At 40.5% G+C, this 18,027-nt stretch overlaps 1 protein-coding gene across 8 annotated transcripts in view; it reads left to right on the top strand.

Annotated features, from left to right (window-relative positions):
* PROX1 (prospero homeobox 1) overlaps positions 1–15,172 on the top strand; it is a 60,739-nt gene extending 45,567 nt beyond the window's left edge. For 7 of the 8 annotated variants that reach the window (XM_060396210.1, XM_060396207.1, XM_060396204.1 and 4 more), the window contains one exon: positions 9,539–15,172. In XM_060396210.1, the coding sequence (XP_060252193.1) occupies positions 9,539–9,727 (189 nt within the window). In that variant the 3' untranslated portion in view covers positions 9,728–15,172. The remainder of the gene's footprint in view (positions 1–9,538) is intronic. The other variant, XM_060396211.1, reaches the window with a different exon arrangement.
* Positions 15,173–18,027: the final 2,855 nt, after the last annotated feature.

The following is an 18,027-nucleotide window of genomic DNA, read 5'->3' as shown; positions in this document are numbered from 1 at the left end:
AAGTACTTGTATTTTCTATTCTGACCACGCATGTGATATTTTGTTTTTCTCTTTTCCTGTGAGACAACCAAAAAAATCTACCCCATGTAAAATTTGAGAGCCAGATCAATTCTGAACCATCTTATCATTTTTAAAGTCTGTTTATCCAGCTTTGTAGGAGAAACGAGCAGACTGTTTGAAGGCCACATACTTTTCAAACCTTGGTTGCAACACGTTTGCCCCGTTTTGAAACTGTCTTTATCAGGCCGAGAAAACGAAAATCTATTTGACAAAGTGGCACTCTGGCCAGTTTATCTTGCAATATGGCTTTAGCTCACTGAGTCTATTGATTTCCTTAAATTAATGTTTACAGAATGCTACTGAATTTTGCTCAAGAGAACATTGTTCTTTTGAAGGTTTATAAAAAAAATGATACAGACTGTTACTGCCATGTGTTCCTTTGCTTAGACCGAGGAAACATGGTGGGGGGAGGTTTTTTTCTTTTGGTTGTTTTGTTTTAAGGACAGCCTTGAACTCTAGCCACTTCCTATAAGCATTTAGTCTTCACATATTCAAGTAGCAAAACATGTAAGTGGGAGGGAGAAGAGCCCACTCATATGCCTAAAACTTTGTGGACATCACACTAGCCAAATCCTGTGAAAGAAAGTGAAAGTGTCAGTCGCTCAGTCGTGTCTGACTCTCTGAGACTCCATGGACTATAACCCTCCAGACTCCTCTGTCCATGGGATTCTCCAGGCAAGAATACTGGAGTGGGTTGCCATGCCCTTCTCCAGGGGATCTTCCCGATTCAAGGATTGAACCCAGCTCTCCTGCATCGCAGGCAGGTTCTTTACCGGCTGAGCCACTTTGTGGGCATCATACTAACCTGATCCCCTGAGGTCCCTGAATGCTGAATCTACCTGGAGCATCAGAGGCAGAGACTTTCGTTCAAAGCTCAGCTGTGGCTACAGAGTCTTCCTCAGCCTCATTTGGTGTCATGTGGGCAAACACTTCTGTAGCCACTGCTCCCTGAAAAATCCATCCTTCCCAACAGAGGTGCGGGCAGCCTGTGAAAACAGCCCTGTCACCATTTGGTGGAAGCTCTTTTTTTTCTTAGTAAATTTATTTACTTTTAATTGAAGGATAATTGTTTCACAATATTGTGTTGGCCTCTGCCGTACATGAACATGAGTGGGCCATCAGTATAGCCGTGTCCTTTCTCTCTTGAATCTCCCTCCCACCTCTCACCCCATCCCACCCCTCTAGCTTGTGGCAGAGCAGCAGCGTGAGCTCCCTGAGTCATACAGCAAATCCTCACTGGCCATCTAATTTACATATTGTAGTGTATGTGCTCCCGTGTCACTCCAGAAATGCTTCAAAACACCTTACTCTTTGACTGGGGTGCTCTGTCCCTAAAACACAAAACCTAGCCTCTAGATGTGACTTTAAAACCAGCTTTCCCAAGGGAAATGTATTTGACTGTTCAGCCCCTGACAAGATTCGCATCAGAATCATGATGTGATGGAAATAAAACTTAGGAAACACAAAGCAACTTTTCTCAGCGTGTTGACTCAGTTGATAAAATCTCCCACGTGAACCTCCTCAGAGCATCTCTCAGAACACTGCTTTGCACACATATATGAATCGCAGCAAACTGTCTCCCAGAAAGTGGGCTTGTCCTTAAGGTTCAAACCACCGCCTTACTTTTGGAAACTGCTTTACACTTTCCAAAGCACATTCATGCTTGTTTTCCCACTGGATCCATCAGCCTGATGAGAGGGCTTTAGGACACAATCCCACGGTTCCCTCTGGGAAGCATCCTTTCTGCCCTTCTGAAGGGCCAGTTAGTTCCTGGCTAGTACACACAAAGTAAGCGTGTGTGTGACTGTGAAGGGAGATCCCTAGTCACAATATCTTGTCACCATCTTTCATAGCTCTGAGATTCCCCTCTTCTGCCTCAGGCAGGAGAATTCAGTGAGAGTGAGACGGAGGAGAGGAACAGCAATAACGTATCTGTTCTTGCCTTTTCATTGGATAATCTCAATAAGGGGTTAGTAAAGCATCAGAGTTTATCCATTTGAGTCCACTCTGTCTACAGTCTAAGTCCCCAGCTTGTGCCACTGCCGTCAGGAACTATGTCTCTCCTTGATCAATATTTACTGAACAAACAGCAGGGACGAGAGAGTTTGTTTAGAGGAATCACGTGCACACCAGGGTGAATGAATGCTCGGGAAAGTACCTCAACTTTGCCTCCTTTCCTAGGATCTAGGGATGTGTGTGCACGTGCGTGCAGACATGAGCATGCACAGACAGCCCCATACAAATGCCCTTTTCAACTTCTCCAAAGACACGAGTCATCCAGAAAAATGCCTCGCTGTGTATGATTAGTACATTATTTATCCCTTAAGAGAACTCGCAATATCAATTCAGTTTCAAAAAAACTCCAGCCCAAAGTTTGCTTCTCCTTTTGTGCTCCTATACAGGTTACACATTTTGGAAAGGCTCTTAGGATGAATTAGAGGCACGAGCATCTTCCTTTGACCCTTTTCAGATGAGTGGAAGGGAGGAAAATACAAATGGAAACAATAAAAGCAGTTTGATAGGGCAACTCTAACTATATATTTCTGATGACATGACATTTCTTTTTTAAAGAAATCCCAAGGAGAGAAGGAGCTCTTGAGATTTTCAGAACCACTTAGCCAGTTTTTGGAATCAGATGTGTTTAAGTCTAATAATAATTATAAACACCCTGGTGTTGAAGTTGAGAGAGCTCTACTCTTTCAACTTCACTCAAACAATTGCTTGAAGGCTCAAGGCAGGGCCCTCAATGCAGTTGACTTGGAGGCACCTGGGTCGAGTTTGAGGGGTTTTGTTTCTGTGGGGGGGGGAGAGGCTGAGGGGGAAACTGTGGGAGTTATTTATTTATTTGATTTTGTGAATTGGAGTTGTAAAAGCCATCTGAAATATTCATGCAGAATTGTCTGAGAAGCCCGTTTCTGTTTTATTTACTGCACAGTAGACCAGCCACAGCGGATTAGTTCTACAATACCCGTAACAAAAGCCCAACAGCTGACGCATGTGATGTTAGGAGGTGACAAAACAGTTAAAGTATGCTGCTGGCTACAGGCGAGCCGTCAGCAGACGCAGACAAAAGGGTTTGTGACAAGAATAACTCTCTCTCCAAGGCGAGCAGTGAAGAGTATCCAAAATACCAGTACCCTTTTCTCCTTGACATTGTCTTCCTACAGTCAGCACTTTATTGCCCTTTTATAGTATTTTTTAAATGAAGGAGCAAGAAGAAAGTAAACCCACACACAGAACTAATTCACCAAAACAGTAAACCAAGATTTTACTTTCCCAGCAGTTAGCCACTTCTGCCCATATGTAGATTTCCTTTACCATTTCTTCACTGAAGTTTGAAAAAAACAGTCGTTTCAAGGATGAACTGAAAAGAGGATCCATCTTGATAAGATTGTCATCTCTTGATTAATAAGCTTGAGAAGCCATGTGAGCCTTTGGTTACTGGGGAGAGGAGCTAGGGAGCGAGGTCTATGCCTGGTTTATTTTCTGTCCATTTCTGCAAACATCATCCCACTGATGAAATGAGGCCAGTGGACCAGGTTTTAAAGGGGATGGAGGATTGTAAGAGAGCCACAGGGAGCTGTGCAAGGGGCAAGGTTTAGATCCCCGGAAAGAGGCCGATGGATGAGCCTGTGGCCGTTTCAGAGGTGTGAAAAATCAGCTGCCCTGTCTCCAGAAAATACGAGAGGCTGTCTTCTTTTTAACCTTTGTAATTCCCCTTCTATTCTCTCTGACATTCATTCAGCTGCCAAGAGCGTTTGGCAAGGTTTGGGCCAGCGAGCACACTTGCAGTGACCGCTAACCTTGGTATGTCCTGACACTTATGATGAGCGTCTGCAGGACGCAGAAGGCAGGCAGCCTGCTATGTCAGGCTTTTATTATGTACTGCAGAGGCTAGGGACAGCCAGTTTAATAAAACAAATCATCCTTGAAGGTAAAGCAACTGGGAAGAGGAGGAGGAAGACGGGGGGGAAAATGTGTCTTTGCCACTCATTCTGATAAAAAAAAGAACAGCAAAATAAGCACCCACCCAACGCACCGTGTGTGTGTGTGTGTGTGTGTGTGTGAGTGTGTGACAACCCAGGCACCCCTGAGCAGACTTGAAAACATCCTCCCATTTCTCCCATTTCATCTAAGCCCACAAGGCCCTCGTTTGCTCTGAGGAGACTCAAGAACAAACAGTGGTGATGAAATAGGTGGACGCTGAGAGTCAGCCCCCTTGAAATGTATGAGTTTGGTCAAGTACCTCCTCACAATTATATTCTCCTCCAGATGTCAAGGCAAGGAGAGGCAAGACCATTTGGGGTGAGGTTCCTATATTGGGATGCCTTTTATCAAAGCAAAGTTTCCACTCGCCTCTCCTGAAGAACACTCAGCACCGCAGCTCCCACAATAGCCTCAGAGTCCCAGCCAGAGACTTTGGAAGCCTTTTGTTTTTCCCCTGTGGCATGTCCAAAGGCATGGCCTTCCCTCCCCCTCCCAGCGGCCGGCATTGTCTTGCATTCCAGGGACTTGATTGACTGTTGCCACCTGATGCTGAAGAGATACTCTAGGGTTCATTCTGCAGATTGTTGGGTTCTATTAAAAGAAACCTAGATAAGGGATTACTTGTCACTAAGGGATTTTCTGCAGATGTTTATTAGTGATTGGAAATCCATTAGGTGTGAAGAGGTACTGAAAAAACATGGACAAGACCAGTCTCATAACCCTGAATTCTTAAGATGCTCACTCAGAACATCAGAAAGGTGTCTCCCCCCCACCCCCCTTACTCTGTTAAATGGAGTTGGGGAGACTTTTCTGGCAGAGAGGTAAGGGTCTCTTTCATGGGCAATATTTCTACCTGTGGATGGAATTCCTTGGCACTCTTTCAGATCAGTTGCTACCCATCAATTACCTCTGTGGAGCCACCAAAAAAAAGATTAATTGCTCTAGCAGTAGAGGATCTCGTTATAACTTTCTTTTATCTAGCCCAATCCGTTGCATGAGTATTGCCTCAAATTAAGCACAAAATTAGCAAACCGTTCCATTTGTTCTCAAAGAATTCATCCCTTCCCAAACATAAACCAATAACCTGAGTCTCCTCTTGGGAATCTTTTGTGTCATTCCCACTTATTTTGAAGTTACTAGCTCTTCTGTGGTTTTTCTAAGCCACAAATCCACAGCTTGTCAAGGTTTTGATGCCTCGTATAAGTAGGAATTACTGAAAATGCATTTAAAAGGAGCCAGCAGGGTTTAATGGCAATAGACCTGAATCGGTTATTTCACATGAGTCTCTTCATCTCATAATTTCTTCATCCCATAGAATCTCATACTTTCTTCATCTATAAAATGAGCTCTGAGATCTATTTCAAGTCTTTAAACTCTATTTTTTATCATTATTTTAAAATTCCTTTTTTTAAAGTATTTAGGCGGAAGGTAAGGTGTGATTCTAGAGCAATGTGGAGCAAAGCAGAAGGCAGGGTCTCGTTTTGAGCTGTTTATCAAAGACGATGCAACAAAACCCTGTGTAGTGTTGTGAGGAAAACACAGAATGGAAGCCAGGAGGGCGCTCAAAAGACATCTAATGATAAATCCACTACAACTAGATGTAAGTAGGTGAAAAGCTAAATGACATCAAGACACAAATGCACAAGTTGTTAAAGGACAGCCCAAGAGTATTGCCAAAAGAAATGAATGTTTGAAACAGGATGCGTGCGTGTGTGCCAAGTCGCTTCAGTCACGTCGGACTCTTTGCGACCCTAGGGACTGTAGCCCACCAGGCTTCTCTGTCCATGGGATTCTCCAGGCAAGAATACTGGAGTGGTTGCCAGGCCCTCCTCCAGGGGATCTTCCCAACCCAGGGATCAAACCAGCATCTCTTACCCTCTTACGTCTCCTGCCTTAGCACAGGTGGGTTCTTTACCACTAGTGCGACCTGGGAAGTCCTTATAAAAGGACAAAGCCCACTAAAAATCAGTAACCAGCATGGCCGATGATAAGAAATAACAGGGTGGGACCTCCCTGGTGGTCCAGTGGTTAAGACTCTACCTTCCAATGCAAGGGGGTGGGTTTGATCCCTGCTTAAGGAACTGACATCCCACATGCCGTGTGGCATGGCCAAGAAATAAAAATAATACATTTTTAAACATTAAAAAAAAAGAAAAGAACAGAATGGAGGCTGTGCACACTCCCCAAAGAAATTTCTTTGATCTGTTCTCAGGCAAACCCCCAGAACTGCACTTCTTCCCTCCTCCAAGGCTGATGCTTTTCTAGATGCATCCCCCTCCTCTGACTGTCTTAAACGTCATCCCTGTTCCCTTGGCCCTGGTTTCCAGATCTCCTGGGAGTGGGTAGGCTTTATCTGGCGCCCCTGCCATACCTCTGTCCCCAGAACTCTCCACCAGGCCAGGCTGCATCTTCGAGTGTTCAAGGACCATAGATCCTCATCGTGGGTCTGTTGCCAATGGCCAGGGAAACCACACTTCTTGAAATGTTTCTTTTAATAAATGCCTCTGATTATTTTTATGTAGCATTTGGCTAACAGCTCCCAAACCCCGTAGTTAGAGTGGGTAGTTGCACTGTGTAACTGGTCTCCAGCCATAATCCCTCTCTCAATAACGCCCATTTGACACAATTTGAAGGATCATCTTTGGGGAAGACAGGAGAGTACTCAGAAAGGCTGCTTAATGACTTTTTATTTGGTAGAAGGTGAGTGGGAGGGCTGATTGCCACTCCATGCCCTCCCCATCCCACAAATACACGTGTATGTGCGGGAGATTGGGGAGAAGGTCATCAGAGTTCAGTTGAATTCTCATCAGGGAATGGCCTTTGGAGTATATGGGTTTTCACATTTATGGAGGGCAAGGTGCTACATGCATGCTCAGTGGTATCTACTCTTTGTGACCCCATGAACTGTAGCTTGCCAGGCTCCTCTGTCCATGGGATTCTCCAGGCCAGAATACTGGAGTGGGTTGCCAGCACTACATTAGGTTGCCATTTCTTCCTCCAGGGGATCTTCTCGACCCAGAGATAGAACCAGCATCTCTTGCACTTGAGGCAGATTCTTTACCGCTTGAGCCATTAGGAAAGCCCTGGGGAGCAAGGTGGTATTTCCATTATTTCCCAGGCAGTGGTTGGAACTATGTCCTGAGAAACTAGCTTATATATATATATTTTTTTTTTGGGGGGGGGGGAGAAGCTTCTCAACATTTTCACTTTTTCTAGAATCCAGTCGGCCCCAGATTGGGGCTCTTTTTCTTCTGGAGCATCATTAGATTTCTTTCAAAGGACAAGTGACTTGCCATAGGAAGCACTGAACTTCTTTGTCCAACTCCAAATGTCTCAGACAGGTTTGTCTGGTATCATTTTCATTTTCTTTAACAGTTACTATCATTATAAAAAGATCCACTGCACAAAGCGAGAAAAGGTGGGGAGAATGGGATCAAATATGTTCAAAATGACAACCCCTCTCTGTTACTTTGGTGAGCAGCAGGTCTGAGCCAAGATAAAAATCTCTCACCTCTTGTCTAGGTGTAGACAGATCCGTCTACACGTGCAGCTGCAGTGCTTTCACTTCCTCAAATGTCTGCACTTACTATAAAAGTAAAACATTATTCATGTGTAAGTTCCCCCACTAAAGGAAAACTACAAAGTGTCAGTGTGTACTTGGAAAATTATAGGTATCTGGAATGATTCTGTGAATCCTTTGTTTCATTGTGGGAGTGATAGGTCCTGCTTTACCATGTAACTCACAAAGATTACTAAATAAGTACATCAGTAGCTATTCCTTTCCCTAGACAAGAGGTCAGACTATTAAACAACTACTAATAAACAATTCATAAGCACATGCACAGAAAACACACACACATATATTCATTGCTGTGGTAGGAAAGAATTAACAAATAGATTTTCTGAACAGTATATTTGGAGAATGTTTATCTTGAACTACAGTGACTTTGAACAATTCCCTTATTCTCTCTGAGCCTCCATTTTCTTACTGTAAAATGGGGTTAATAACCACAGAGATTTTGGGGAAACTGAATGATACAGTTCACATTCAGTATATAACAGAGTACCTGACACATAATAAGCATCCAAAAATGTGGAGTATTATTACTGTCAACTGCATAAATCACTCTCTTATGGAGAAACTCTCATCTCAAGGTAAAGTATTTTCTGATGTAGGATTTTAGGGTTTGGTACACATTTTGTATTTTGGGCTTCCCTGATGGCTCAGATGGTAGAATCTGCCTGCAGTGTAGGAGACCTAGGTTTGATCCCTGGGTCAGGAAGATCCCCTGCAGAAGGGAATGGCAACCTACTCCAGTATTCTTATCTGGAGAATTCCACGGACAGAGGAACCTGGTAGGCTACAGTCGGTGGAGTCACAGAGTCAGACACGACCAAGCAACTAACACTTTTGTATTTGGGGACTCAGTATTAATATCGTCATCTTACTCTTTTTTTTTTTGTCCACAGCATAGAGGCATACCTCAGAGATATTGCAGGTTCCATTCTAGACTACCAAGTGTTGCAATACAGCAAGTCACATGATGTTTTCTTTAATTTTCCAGTGTATTTAAAAGTTATATTCATACCATATTGTACTCTATTAAGTGTGCAACAGCATTGTGTCTTAAAAAAGTCTAGACCTTCATTAAATATACTTAATTGCTAACAATGCTAGCCACCATCTGAGCCTTGAGTTGTAGTCTTTTGGCAGTAGTAACATCAAAAATTACTGATCACAGATAACGAGAGCAAAAAGTGTGAACCATTTCGAGAATTACCAAAGTGTGACACAGACACGTGAAGTGAGCAGTTATCATTGGAAAAAATGGTGCTGGTAGGCTTGCTTCACACAGGGTTGCCACAAACCTGCAATTCATAAAAAAACTCACTATCTGTGACCTATAATAACGCAAAACAAAGTGCAGTGAAAGGAGGTATACCTGTCCTTTATAGTGCGGAATATTTTAGTATACAATTTAGCAACAGAGTCGACAGTCCTCTAATACAAGCAGGAAACTAAGGTTTTAATTTTCTTCATTTGTAGCGTGGGTTTAGTTTATATCCAAGGCCAATTATTAGTCTACTTTTGAGAAGACATTTTGTTTTCCTAATGGAAAAATGATTCAAATTCTGAAAGATAAGGTAGAGAACTGATTCTGGAATACACCTCTTTAATGAAGTGAGGAGTCCCAACAGTATGTCTCCATTTTTCTACTCAAATATTCACAATGGAATCCAAGTTTTTCAATAGGTCTGCATGTATCCTTTGCATAAGTCTTTTTCTAAAACTCTACAAAGCTGTCAACCCCACATTACAATGCTACTATATATAACAACTTTACATAAGAGAATAGGGGTCGGCCATTTTTAGAAAATGCAGGTGCCCTATAAGCCCCTATCTGAAAGAAAGACCTTAGCTCAATTTCCTTTGAAGAACTGGAGACTTGAAACTGAAAACTTTATTAATGCCATTGTCTCCTTGTATCAGCAGGTTCCAGAGAGATTCCTGGAAGTTGCGCAGATCACATTACGGGAGTTTTTCAATGCCATTATCGCAGGCAAAGATGTTGATCCTTCCTGGAAGAAGGCCATATACAAGGTCATCTGCAAGCTGGATAGTGAAGTCCCTGAGATTTTCAAATCCCCAAACTGCCTACAAGAGCTGCTTCATGAGTAGAAATTTCAACAACTCTTTTCGAATGTATGAATAGTAGCAGTCCCCTTTGGATGTCCACGTTATCCGTGTCTAGATTTTGATTTCATATATGTGTGTATGGGAGGCATGGATATGTTATGAAATCAGCTGGTAATTCCTCCTCCATCATCTTTCTCTCATTTTCTTCTGTTTTCAATTGCAACGGGGATGGTTCTTTTCCTGCCGCCTTTAGTTTACTTTTGCCCAAGGCCCTTAACATTTGGAGACTTAAAATAGGCTTAATTATCAGGGAAAAAAAGAATGTTGACGTGTGTAAAGTCTATATTAGCAAGGACGGGCATTTGTTTAAAATGCGTCTGCTGGATTCATGGTTTGTTGCAAATGGCGGTTGGCGGAGGGAGACCCGTGACAGAGCCCAACTCCGCAGTCAGTGATGCGTCTCTTGTGTTTACTGCTGAGAAGGTCAGAAAACTGAATGAAACCACTTGATAAACTTAAATATTTTGCTTGGTTTGAACTCAGTAAGTAGCTTTTTATCACACGTTTGAAAATAATGCCGGTGGCAGATCAACAGCTCACTTTGCAAAAGTACCCCAAAAGGCCACATTTTAAAAAGAAAACATGATCACTAACTGTCAAGTTTTTCCTCAGAGAAATGGCAAACACCCCAAACTAGTTTCTTTTGGAGGCAGAGCAATTTTATACAAAACTGACTTTTCAAGGTGAGACTGGAAATTCATGTGGTTTCTAGTCACCTCTCGGAATTTTGCAATAGGTTCTTCTTGGTAGTAAGTGAGTACCTATCATTCTTCATACAGGAAAACCCCTATAATGTGTTATTATTTTCTGTTTATCTTGCTTAAGATATAAAAAGGCACATAAGTTTCAATTTTATTCTTTGCAAAACTTTGTTTGTATGCTTTAGAAGAATTATCATGTCTGTTTAACAAATTTTTTTTTTTTTTTTCGAAAAACACTATTTTCTGAATTCCTTTCTATGGTAAGGAATAAAGGACATCCTAACTTGACCATAAAGTTCCTGCCTATACTAGAAGTTTGTTGACAGCTGCTAGCTGACTGGATCTTCCCCTCCTGAGAGGAGTACATTTGAGAATGACCTATTTTCCTATACATTTCCACACTACCCACCCTGATGGATATTCAAAGTGGTGACAGTCTAATTTAAAGTGTTTTGATTTTAGGTACAGTGTTTTAAAGCAACTGATAAAGTCTCTTCTAACTCAGAAGCTAGTAACTGACCAAAACATGAGAAGAGTGTACAGAAAAGGAGAGTTTGGGAGTTAACCCAAAAGACACAATTTCAGCACACATAAGAAAGCTAGCTGCTATTTCATGCTTTCTTCAATGGTTCTCCTCTTTTTTTCTTTCTCTTTTCTTTTTCCAGTTTTTCAAAAGTGTACAACGTTTCCATACTTGCTTTTAAAAAGCCATATGGCATTCACACTTGTTTTCTTGGATGGGTTTTGTGTGCAGAGGCAGTAAGAATTCCTTTTTTATTCTAATAGTGTTTTCCAGAACCCTCCCTCCCCTTCAGTAAGTTGATCTACATCTTCTAAAATGACACAGTAAAAGAAAAAAAAGAAAACCCTGGTATTTAGATTATGTATAACATAAATACCATTTTTTCCTTGATTTTTATAAAAATGACATTTGACTTTGAAGAATGTCGGTTGACCCATGAGACTAGCTGACCCAATCGCTGTATTTTAACATCATTTATAAATTCTGCTGATGGACAGGAATGTATGAAGGCAATTATTGTCAGCACAAAGCTTTAAAACCTGCTGACTTTAAATTAAACAGTGTGGTCCTGTGATGCCTGCGTCATTCAGGAGACACAGCCTCTCACGGTGTGGACGGAGTGCAGCGGCTTAGGCCTGGCACGCCCCAGCCTCCCTGCACAACTGAACCCATCCCCCAGCTCAGAGGCTCCTACACAGCGTACACAGGCCCGTCGGAGCCAATATGTTCTTGTTCTGGCTTGTTTAGGAAAAAAAAAATGTTCAGATAATCATCACATTGGAATATAATGCAAACCCCCCCCCCAAAAAAAAAATCCGATCAGCGCAAAGTAGAGAAGCAATCTCAACTTGTGGTCACACTCTTTCGCCTTGCTTCACGCCCAAGAGTATGACATTCGTTGTTCACATCAGTATACAACTGGCTCTTTTTGCTGTTCCTTGGAATTCACATCACCATTGTGTTGCCAGTTGCAAGGCCAAAGGCAAAACTGTAATGTATTCACCTATCAAGACAGATTGCTAGTATCTTCCTGATCTGGGGCAAATTTAGTATTGATTCCAGACATATTTAGATTTTTAGTATTATTCTCCCCTGCCTTTCTAATTTAAATAGACAAATTAAGCAAAAGTGTGTATTCACAACCAAATGTTGATGTGCTTATCCACAATAATATCCTCTCAATGTTCACTGAGGCATAGAAATTGTTTCAGAGTAGAAATTGCAGCGTGAGTAGAAACTCACCTCATTGTCCTGGAAACAGAACTTGATCATTTTGCTTTTAGATGATTCTTTTTCTTTCACCACCATAAAATCTTGTGCCTCCCAGTGCATTGGAAAATGACAAAAGCCTGTCTCTCAAAACGCCTATTTAACAGGTTTTTTAAAATCACCATCTTTCCAATCTTCATTCAACTCTCACCACATAAAAATTGGCGACTTGGGAGAAAGTTCGCTTTCTCTGGTGGGAGGGTGAAGGACTAGGGACAGTTTACAAAGGGAAACAAAGTCTAAAGTCCATGTTGAAGTACCACATTTCCACTTATTTTCTGCTAACCCCAAATATTTTTGCATCTACACTTGAGGTTATAGTCTGTGCCTAGACCTAAATGCACCAGCGGGGGGATTTTTAAAAATCCTTCAAAATCCCACTTTTTTCCCACAAGTACAATTGTTCTTGTGCCTTCTGTGGCTTTCGATTTCATCTTTTTGACTTTATTTCCAATTACTACAGCTGCAATAAACACTAGATTTTTTTTCTGGCTGTTTGACATAACGTTGATAGCTATGCATATTTTGTGTCTTTTTAAAAACAAAGCGGGAGAATACGTTTTTGAGAAGAGAATTTTTAGAACAGTTTGATACCGCAAATTATTTTTTCCTCAATTGTTTGAGCAGCATTCGAGTTTTGAAAATTCTTGTAGAAGCCAATTTTTTGTAACTGTGGTGCAAATCTTGTGTTTTCTTAGCCTAACGAAAAGTAGTATAGAAGCAATATTTCATACCATGTGCTATATATGTGTGTGCAGATGTGTGAACATAAACACATACACACATATACACACATGTAAAAATAGACATATATATATGCGTGTGAAGTGGAAAGCTTACCTTTTCCTACCTAGATTTAAGGACCTATTTTAGGCATTTGTTATGTTTTGTCAAAAGAATGTTCTATTTGCAACAACAAAACATTTAATTCTTACTGTATCTCTGGCTGTTTAATGAGGACATTTCACTTTAACTGGTAAAACAACGTGGAAGATGGTAGAATGTAGTAATTATTTAAGGAAATGTTCACCCACATATTCCCGAAGTTTGCTTTGTGCCTCCAAGTATTATTCCATTAAAGTGTTTTATGTTTGCCAATTCATTGTTGCTGTGCTAGGGATGTGGGTGAATATCATTTTTAAAAATGTTAAAAACAACAACAAAAAAAGCAAAACAAAAACACTAAAGCAAGAGGGGAACTTTTATAAAGCAATGTAAATATTTAACCTCATGGCTGTTGTTACGTAAGACATGAGATTTTAATAAATAACTACATTCTCACAACATCTGTTGAATTTATTAGGAACACTTCGGTGACTGTATAGACAGTTGAAAGCATTCTTGAAAATCCTGCTCTCTACTTTTAAAAGATAAGAGTCTCTTTCATCAGATGTCAAGGGCAAGGGTAATGCAGTTTCTGTAAATTTATGAAATTTCTTTTCTGTGTACATGAAGACAGTTAGTATGTAATCCCCCCTCCCCCCCACACACACATACATGCATACACATATAGGTTAATATTAAGTCGTAAAGCTAAAGAGTTGGGGGCTTTCAAATTAGGATGTTCCCCAGAAGCAATCATAAATTCATCAAAGAAAAAGTGGTTTACAGAATCCCCTGAGAGAAGGCGTGTGCGTGTGAGGACAGAGCAGAATCTCTTTGCCATGTATATTATAGACTCTTTATTGGTGTGAATAGTACAAATGTTTCGTTCTGGTACAGACTCCGTGTTTGCAAATTACAAGAAGCATTGTTTTCAAAAAGCTCCCCTTAAAAGAACGTAACTGGTTTCTATGAGTAAGCAGTTACTGTATTGCACTTACATGTGACGTTGAAGGAAGTGCAGTTTTGTTTTCTGTAGACCTGTTGGTTGTAAACCACCTATAAGACTAAAGCTAAAATGCTCGTTTTCAGAGCTGGGATCAAAACTGGTATTTAACCTTTGCATCTTCTTATAAGTATCCTTCTAGAAATATAACAGAATCTGGGAGCAACTGGACTTTGAGTCTTTTCAACTGAGCCCTCTCTCAAAACTGACACCCCGAAAATGCACAAACATGCGCATGAGCAGAAAAGGCAAACCGAGTGGCCCTTTATTGTGAAAATGGATTCATTCTTTGTTTTTTAAAATATTTGAATCCTCTCCATAGGGGGGGAAAGCATTTTTAAATTGTATATTACCACTTCAAAATTAGAATTCGAAAAGCAAATGTATTTGGGGTTGGTCTCAGCAATACACAGAAGAATCAAAGGTCCTGGCTTCCCCCAATATTGTCCCAGCCATTTCTCATATGTATATAGTATAAACCGTGACAAAACACTGCCTTTATATTATTTAGCAATATGTTGTAAATAGCATTATTAAGCTCTTTTTTTTGTAATAAAGACCCTTTGATTTGAATATAGTACAATAACTGAACTGATAAAGTCAATTTTTGATTTTTTTTTTTTTAGCTAGAGGCAATTTCAATTGTGGATTTTTGTTGTTGTCTATTGTTCTGAAGACTTTGCATAATTTATTGGTTTAATTTATCCTAATTTATTTGATGAAGGTGTACAATTTTGTATTACCAAGGATGTACTGTAATATTAATTGATATGATAAAAAAAACAATGAGACTCCCTGTCCATATTAAAAAATAAATAAAAAGGTGCAGTAGACAATTGATTTTAAAGTAAAAGTAAAAAAAATTAGTTTGGCAGCTACTAAATTTTAAAACAGGAAAAAAAATTTGTTGGGGGGAGGGTGGGAAGGGGGTTTTACTTTGTGTGTTTAAGCTTTTGTACACTCTGCAAACTTTTACCTTTTGCTTTGTACCACTGAAAGGATACAGTAGTCCAATTGCCTTGTGTGCCTTCCATCTCCTCTTAAACTGAATGTATGTGCAGTATATATGCAAGCTTGTGCAAAATAAAATATACATTACAAGCTCAGTGCCATTTGATTTCTTTTAAACATGTGACGCTTAGTTTTTGGACCTGTGTCCAATTGTAAGGCAGCAGGCTAGTTGTGACTGTAATATCAGTTAGGGAGTTTTCCTCCTCCTGCCAGTTGGGCAATTTATTTTTTTGTTTGTTTTTTTTGGTCATGTACTTGCAAGATATTAGTTTCCTGACCAGGGATTGAACCTGTGCCCTTGGTACCCAAAGTGAGGAGGCCTAACTACTAAACTGCCAGGGAATTCCCTGGAATTTTCCTTTTTTACAATTCTTAAGCATACAAACCTAGGATCGTGACACGCAACTCATAGAAATGGTCTTTTTTTTACTTCAGACATTTGTAGTAAATGGCTAGATTTCTGTCTGAAACCTCTTCTCACAAATTTAAATTTAACCCTCAGAATTTATAAACAATGTAAGTTTTGGATTCAAACAGTGTTGTGATCTAATAAATGCAGTTCAATTGTTAATGTCTCATGATTTGAAGAACAAGGAAAGATGTTCCCCAAATCACAAAATGGCAAATATGTTATTTGAAATATGGGGAGTGAGAGCTTGTATTCTTTCTATGCTGGTTGAACTCAGAACTACATCCTAATGTACATTTAAAACCTTTCTGAAATGTTCCTTTGGACAAGAATGGCGGCATGATTCATGCTAAAAACATTGGTTGTATGGCTTTGGAAAACTTTCTTTCTCTCTTTTGCTTTAGTTTAAAATCATGTCTCCTTCATCTTCAAATCAAAAACCTGAGGAATCATCAGAACTCATTTGCCCACTTGACAATGACCCTATTAAATGTCACTCACAGCGGCACCTCCCTTTCTGCCCGCCATATTACTGTACACTGAGTCTTCTCCATCTCTGAGATATCTCCTTTTGCTCTTCCCCTCAGTGAAAAAGCTTTATATTTTGACTCTATTGTCATGAGAAGTGCTTAGAATCAGTGCCAACTGAAAAGCTATGAAATGGTAATGGTATTTTCCATTTTTAGCTCTTTTTTCTATCAATGGCACAAATTTAAATTCCAGCCTTCCTAATTAAATTGTGCCAAAGAGCATGCCTGTGGCCTTCTGTGCCAAAATATTTATTCCCTGATTGGAGAAAGAAAGGAATGCTTCCCCCCACTCTCTGCTCCTCCCACCCCACCTCTCACCCTCAGCTCTCTTCTAACTGCTCTTGAACAGGAGAAGGCATTTTCGGTAATATAATGAAATGACTTCCATCTTCTGGTCCTTACTTAACACCAATCTTCTTTAAATCAGATTGGATAATCCAGGTAGTGACTAAATCACTAAGAAGTTACAGTAGGTGGTAATGTTTTCTGATAGGAGGTTCGTGTAAACTGTAGCTTCAACTTATTGCTTTTGTGACTCCATCTGATGGCACTGACCCAGAGTAATATGCATCGATACTACTATTCTTAACTTTGATCTAAACCCTGTTCACAGAACTATTTCCATATATGTCTGTCTCAATGCCTGCCAGTACCCTTGCTATACTTGGAGGTTTAGGTTCCACCAAGTAATAATAAAGAAAAGGTTGATTTTATTCATTGGTATCTCCATTCATTATCATAAATGATAAGTTTTTCTTAAAGACTAGCAGCTAAAAATCCTCACATTTTTACAATTTATTCACACATGCTAAAGTGAGAGACAGATGTCTCTGCAAACAAGGTCATAGGAAAACATCAAATATTTGCTGTGTGTTGCCAAGTTCTGGGATCTATGATAGCTCCTGAAGGCATAAAATACAAGAGAAGGATTTGTAAAGGAAAACAGCTGGTATGATATCTATACGAAGTTGTGAAAGATTACTAGAAAAAAAAAAAATGGTTCCACACACCCACTGCCCCCTTCCACAAGCAATAACCCTTTGGAGGGCGGGTTAAGACTCCGGGGTAAAAATACCTAAAGGGTAACCTTTCTCTTTGGTGTCTAGAAGGCTAAAGGATTCTTAGAGTCAGTGTAGCTACCATGTTGACTTTCTCTGAAGGATTTCTACATACCAAAAAAAAAAAGTTTACTAAAATGTTTTTACTTCTCATGTTGTTGTTCAGTTGCTCAATCATGTCTGACTTTTTGCAACTCCATGGACTGCAGCACACCAGGCTTCCCTGTCCTTCAAGAAAGGGAATTTAGGGGGCTTCCCCTGTGGCCCAGTGGTTAAGTATCCACCTTGTAACGTAAGGGACACTGGTTTGATCCCTGGTCCATGAAGATCCCACATGTCGTGGAGCAGCTAAGCTTGTCCACAACTATTGAGCTTGTGCTCTAGAGCTCAGGAACCACAACTCCTGAAGCCCACATGCCTAGAGCTGTGCTCCGCAACAAGGGAACTGACTGCAATGAGAAGTCGGTGCACCGAAATGAAGAGTAGCCCCTGCTCACCGCAACTAGAGAAAGCCTGGACAGACCAACAAAGACCACCACTGCCAAAAAAATAAACTTTAAAAGATTATTTTATAAAAAAGAAAGGGAAATTAACTTACAGGGCAAGGCAAGAGCAAAATTCTGAAGTTGGCCAAGGGTGGCTGGATCTTTTTCCCTCTGTTCGTGAACACTCGCCCTTCAGTAAGTGTCTCAGCACTTGTCAAGCATGTAATGCTCTCGTGTGGCCCCAGCCCTTGCTCTGTTCAAGGGGACTGAGATATCTACTAGACGTAACATGAAGAAATCACTAACTTGGTGTGTTTCTCTTCCAGTGGTATAGGTATTAAAAGATATATGGTGCACAGGAATACTTTTCACATTTTCATTTGGGGGCTGAAAACACCCCAGCAATTAAGGGTTGGCGGTCTTCCCCACCAAACACAAGGCCACATCTTTGAACAATGTCACTCATGG

The sequence above is a fragment of the Ovis aries genome, chromosome 12, assembly GCF_016772045.2.
Source record: "Ovis aries strain OAR_USU_Benz2616 breed Rambouillet chromosome 12, ARS-UI_Ramb_v3.0, whole genome shotgun sequence".
Lineage (NCBI taxonomy): Eukaryota > Metazoa > Chordata > Mammalia > Artiodactyla > Bovidae > Ovis > Ovis aries.
Note: the sequence above shows the minus strand (reverse complement) of the source record. Positions and strands in the feature narration are given on the sequence as shown.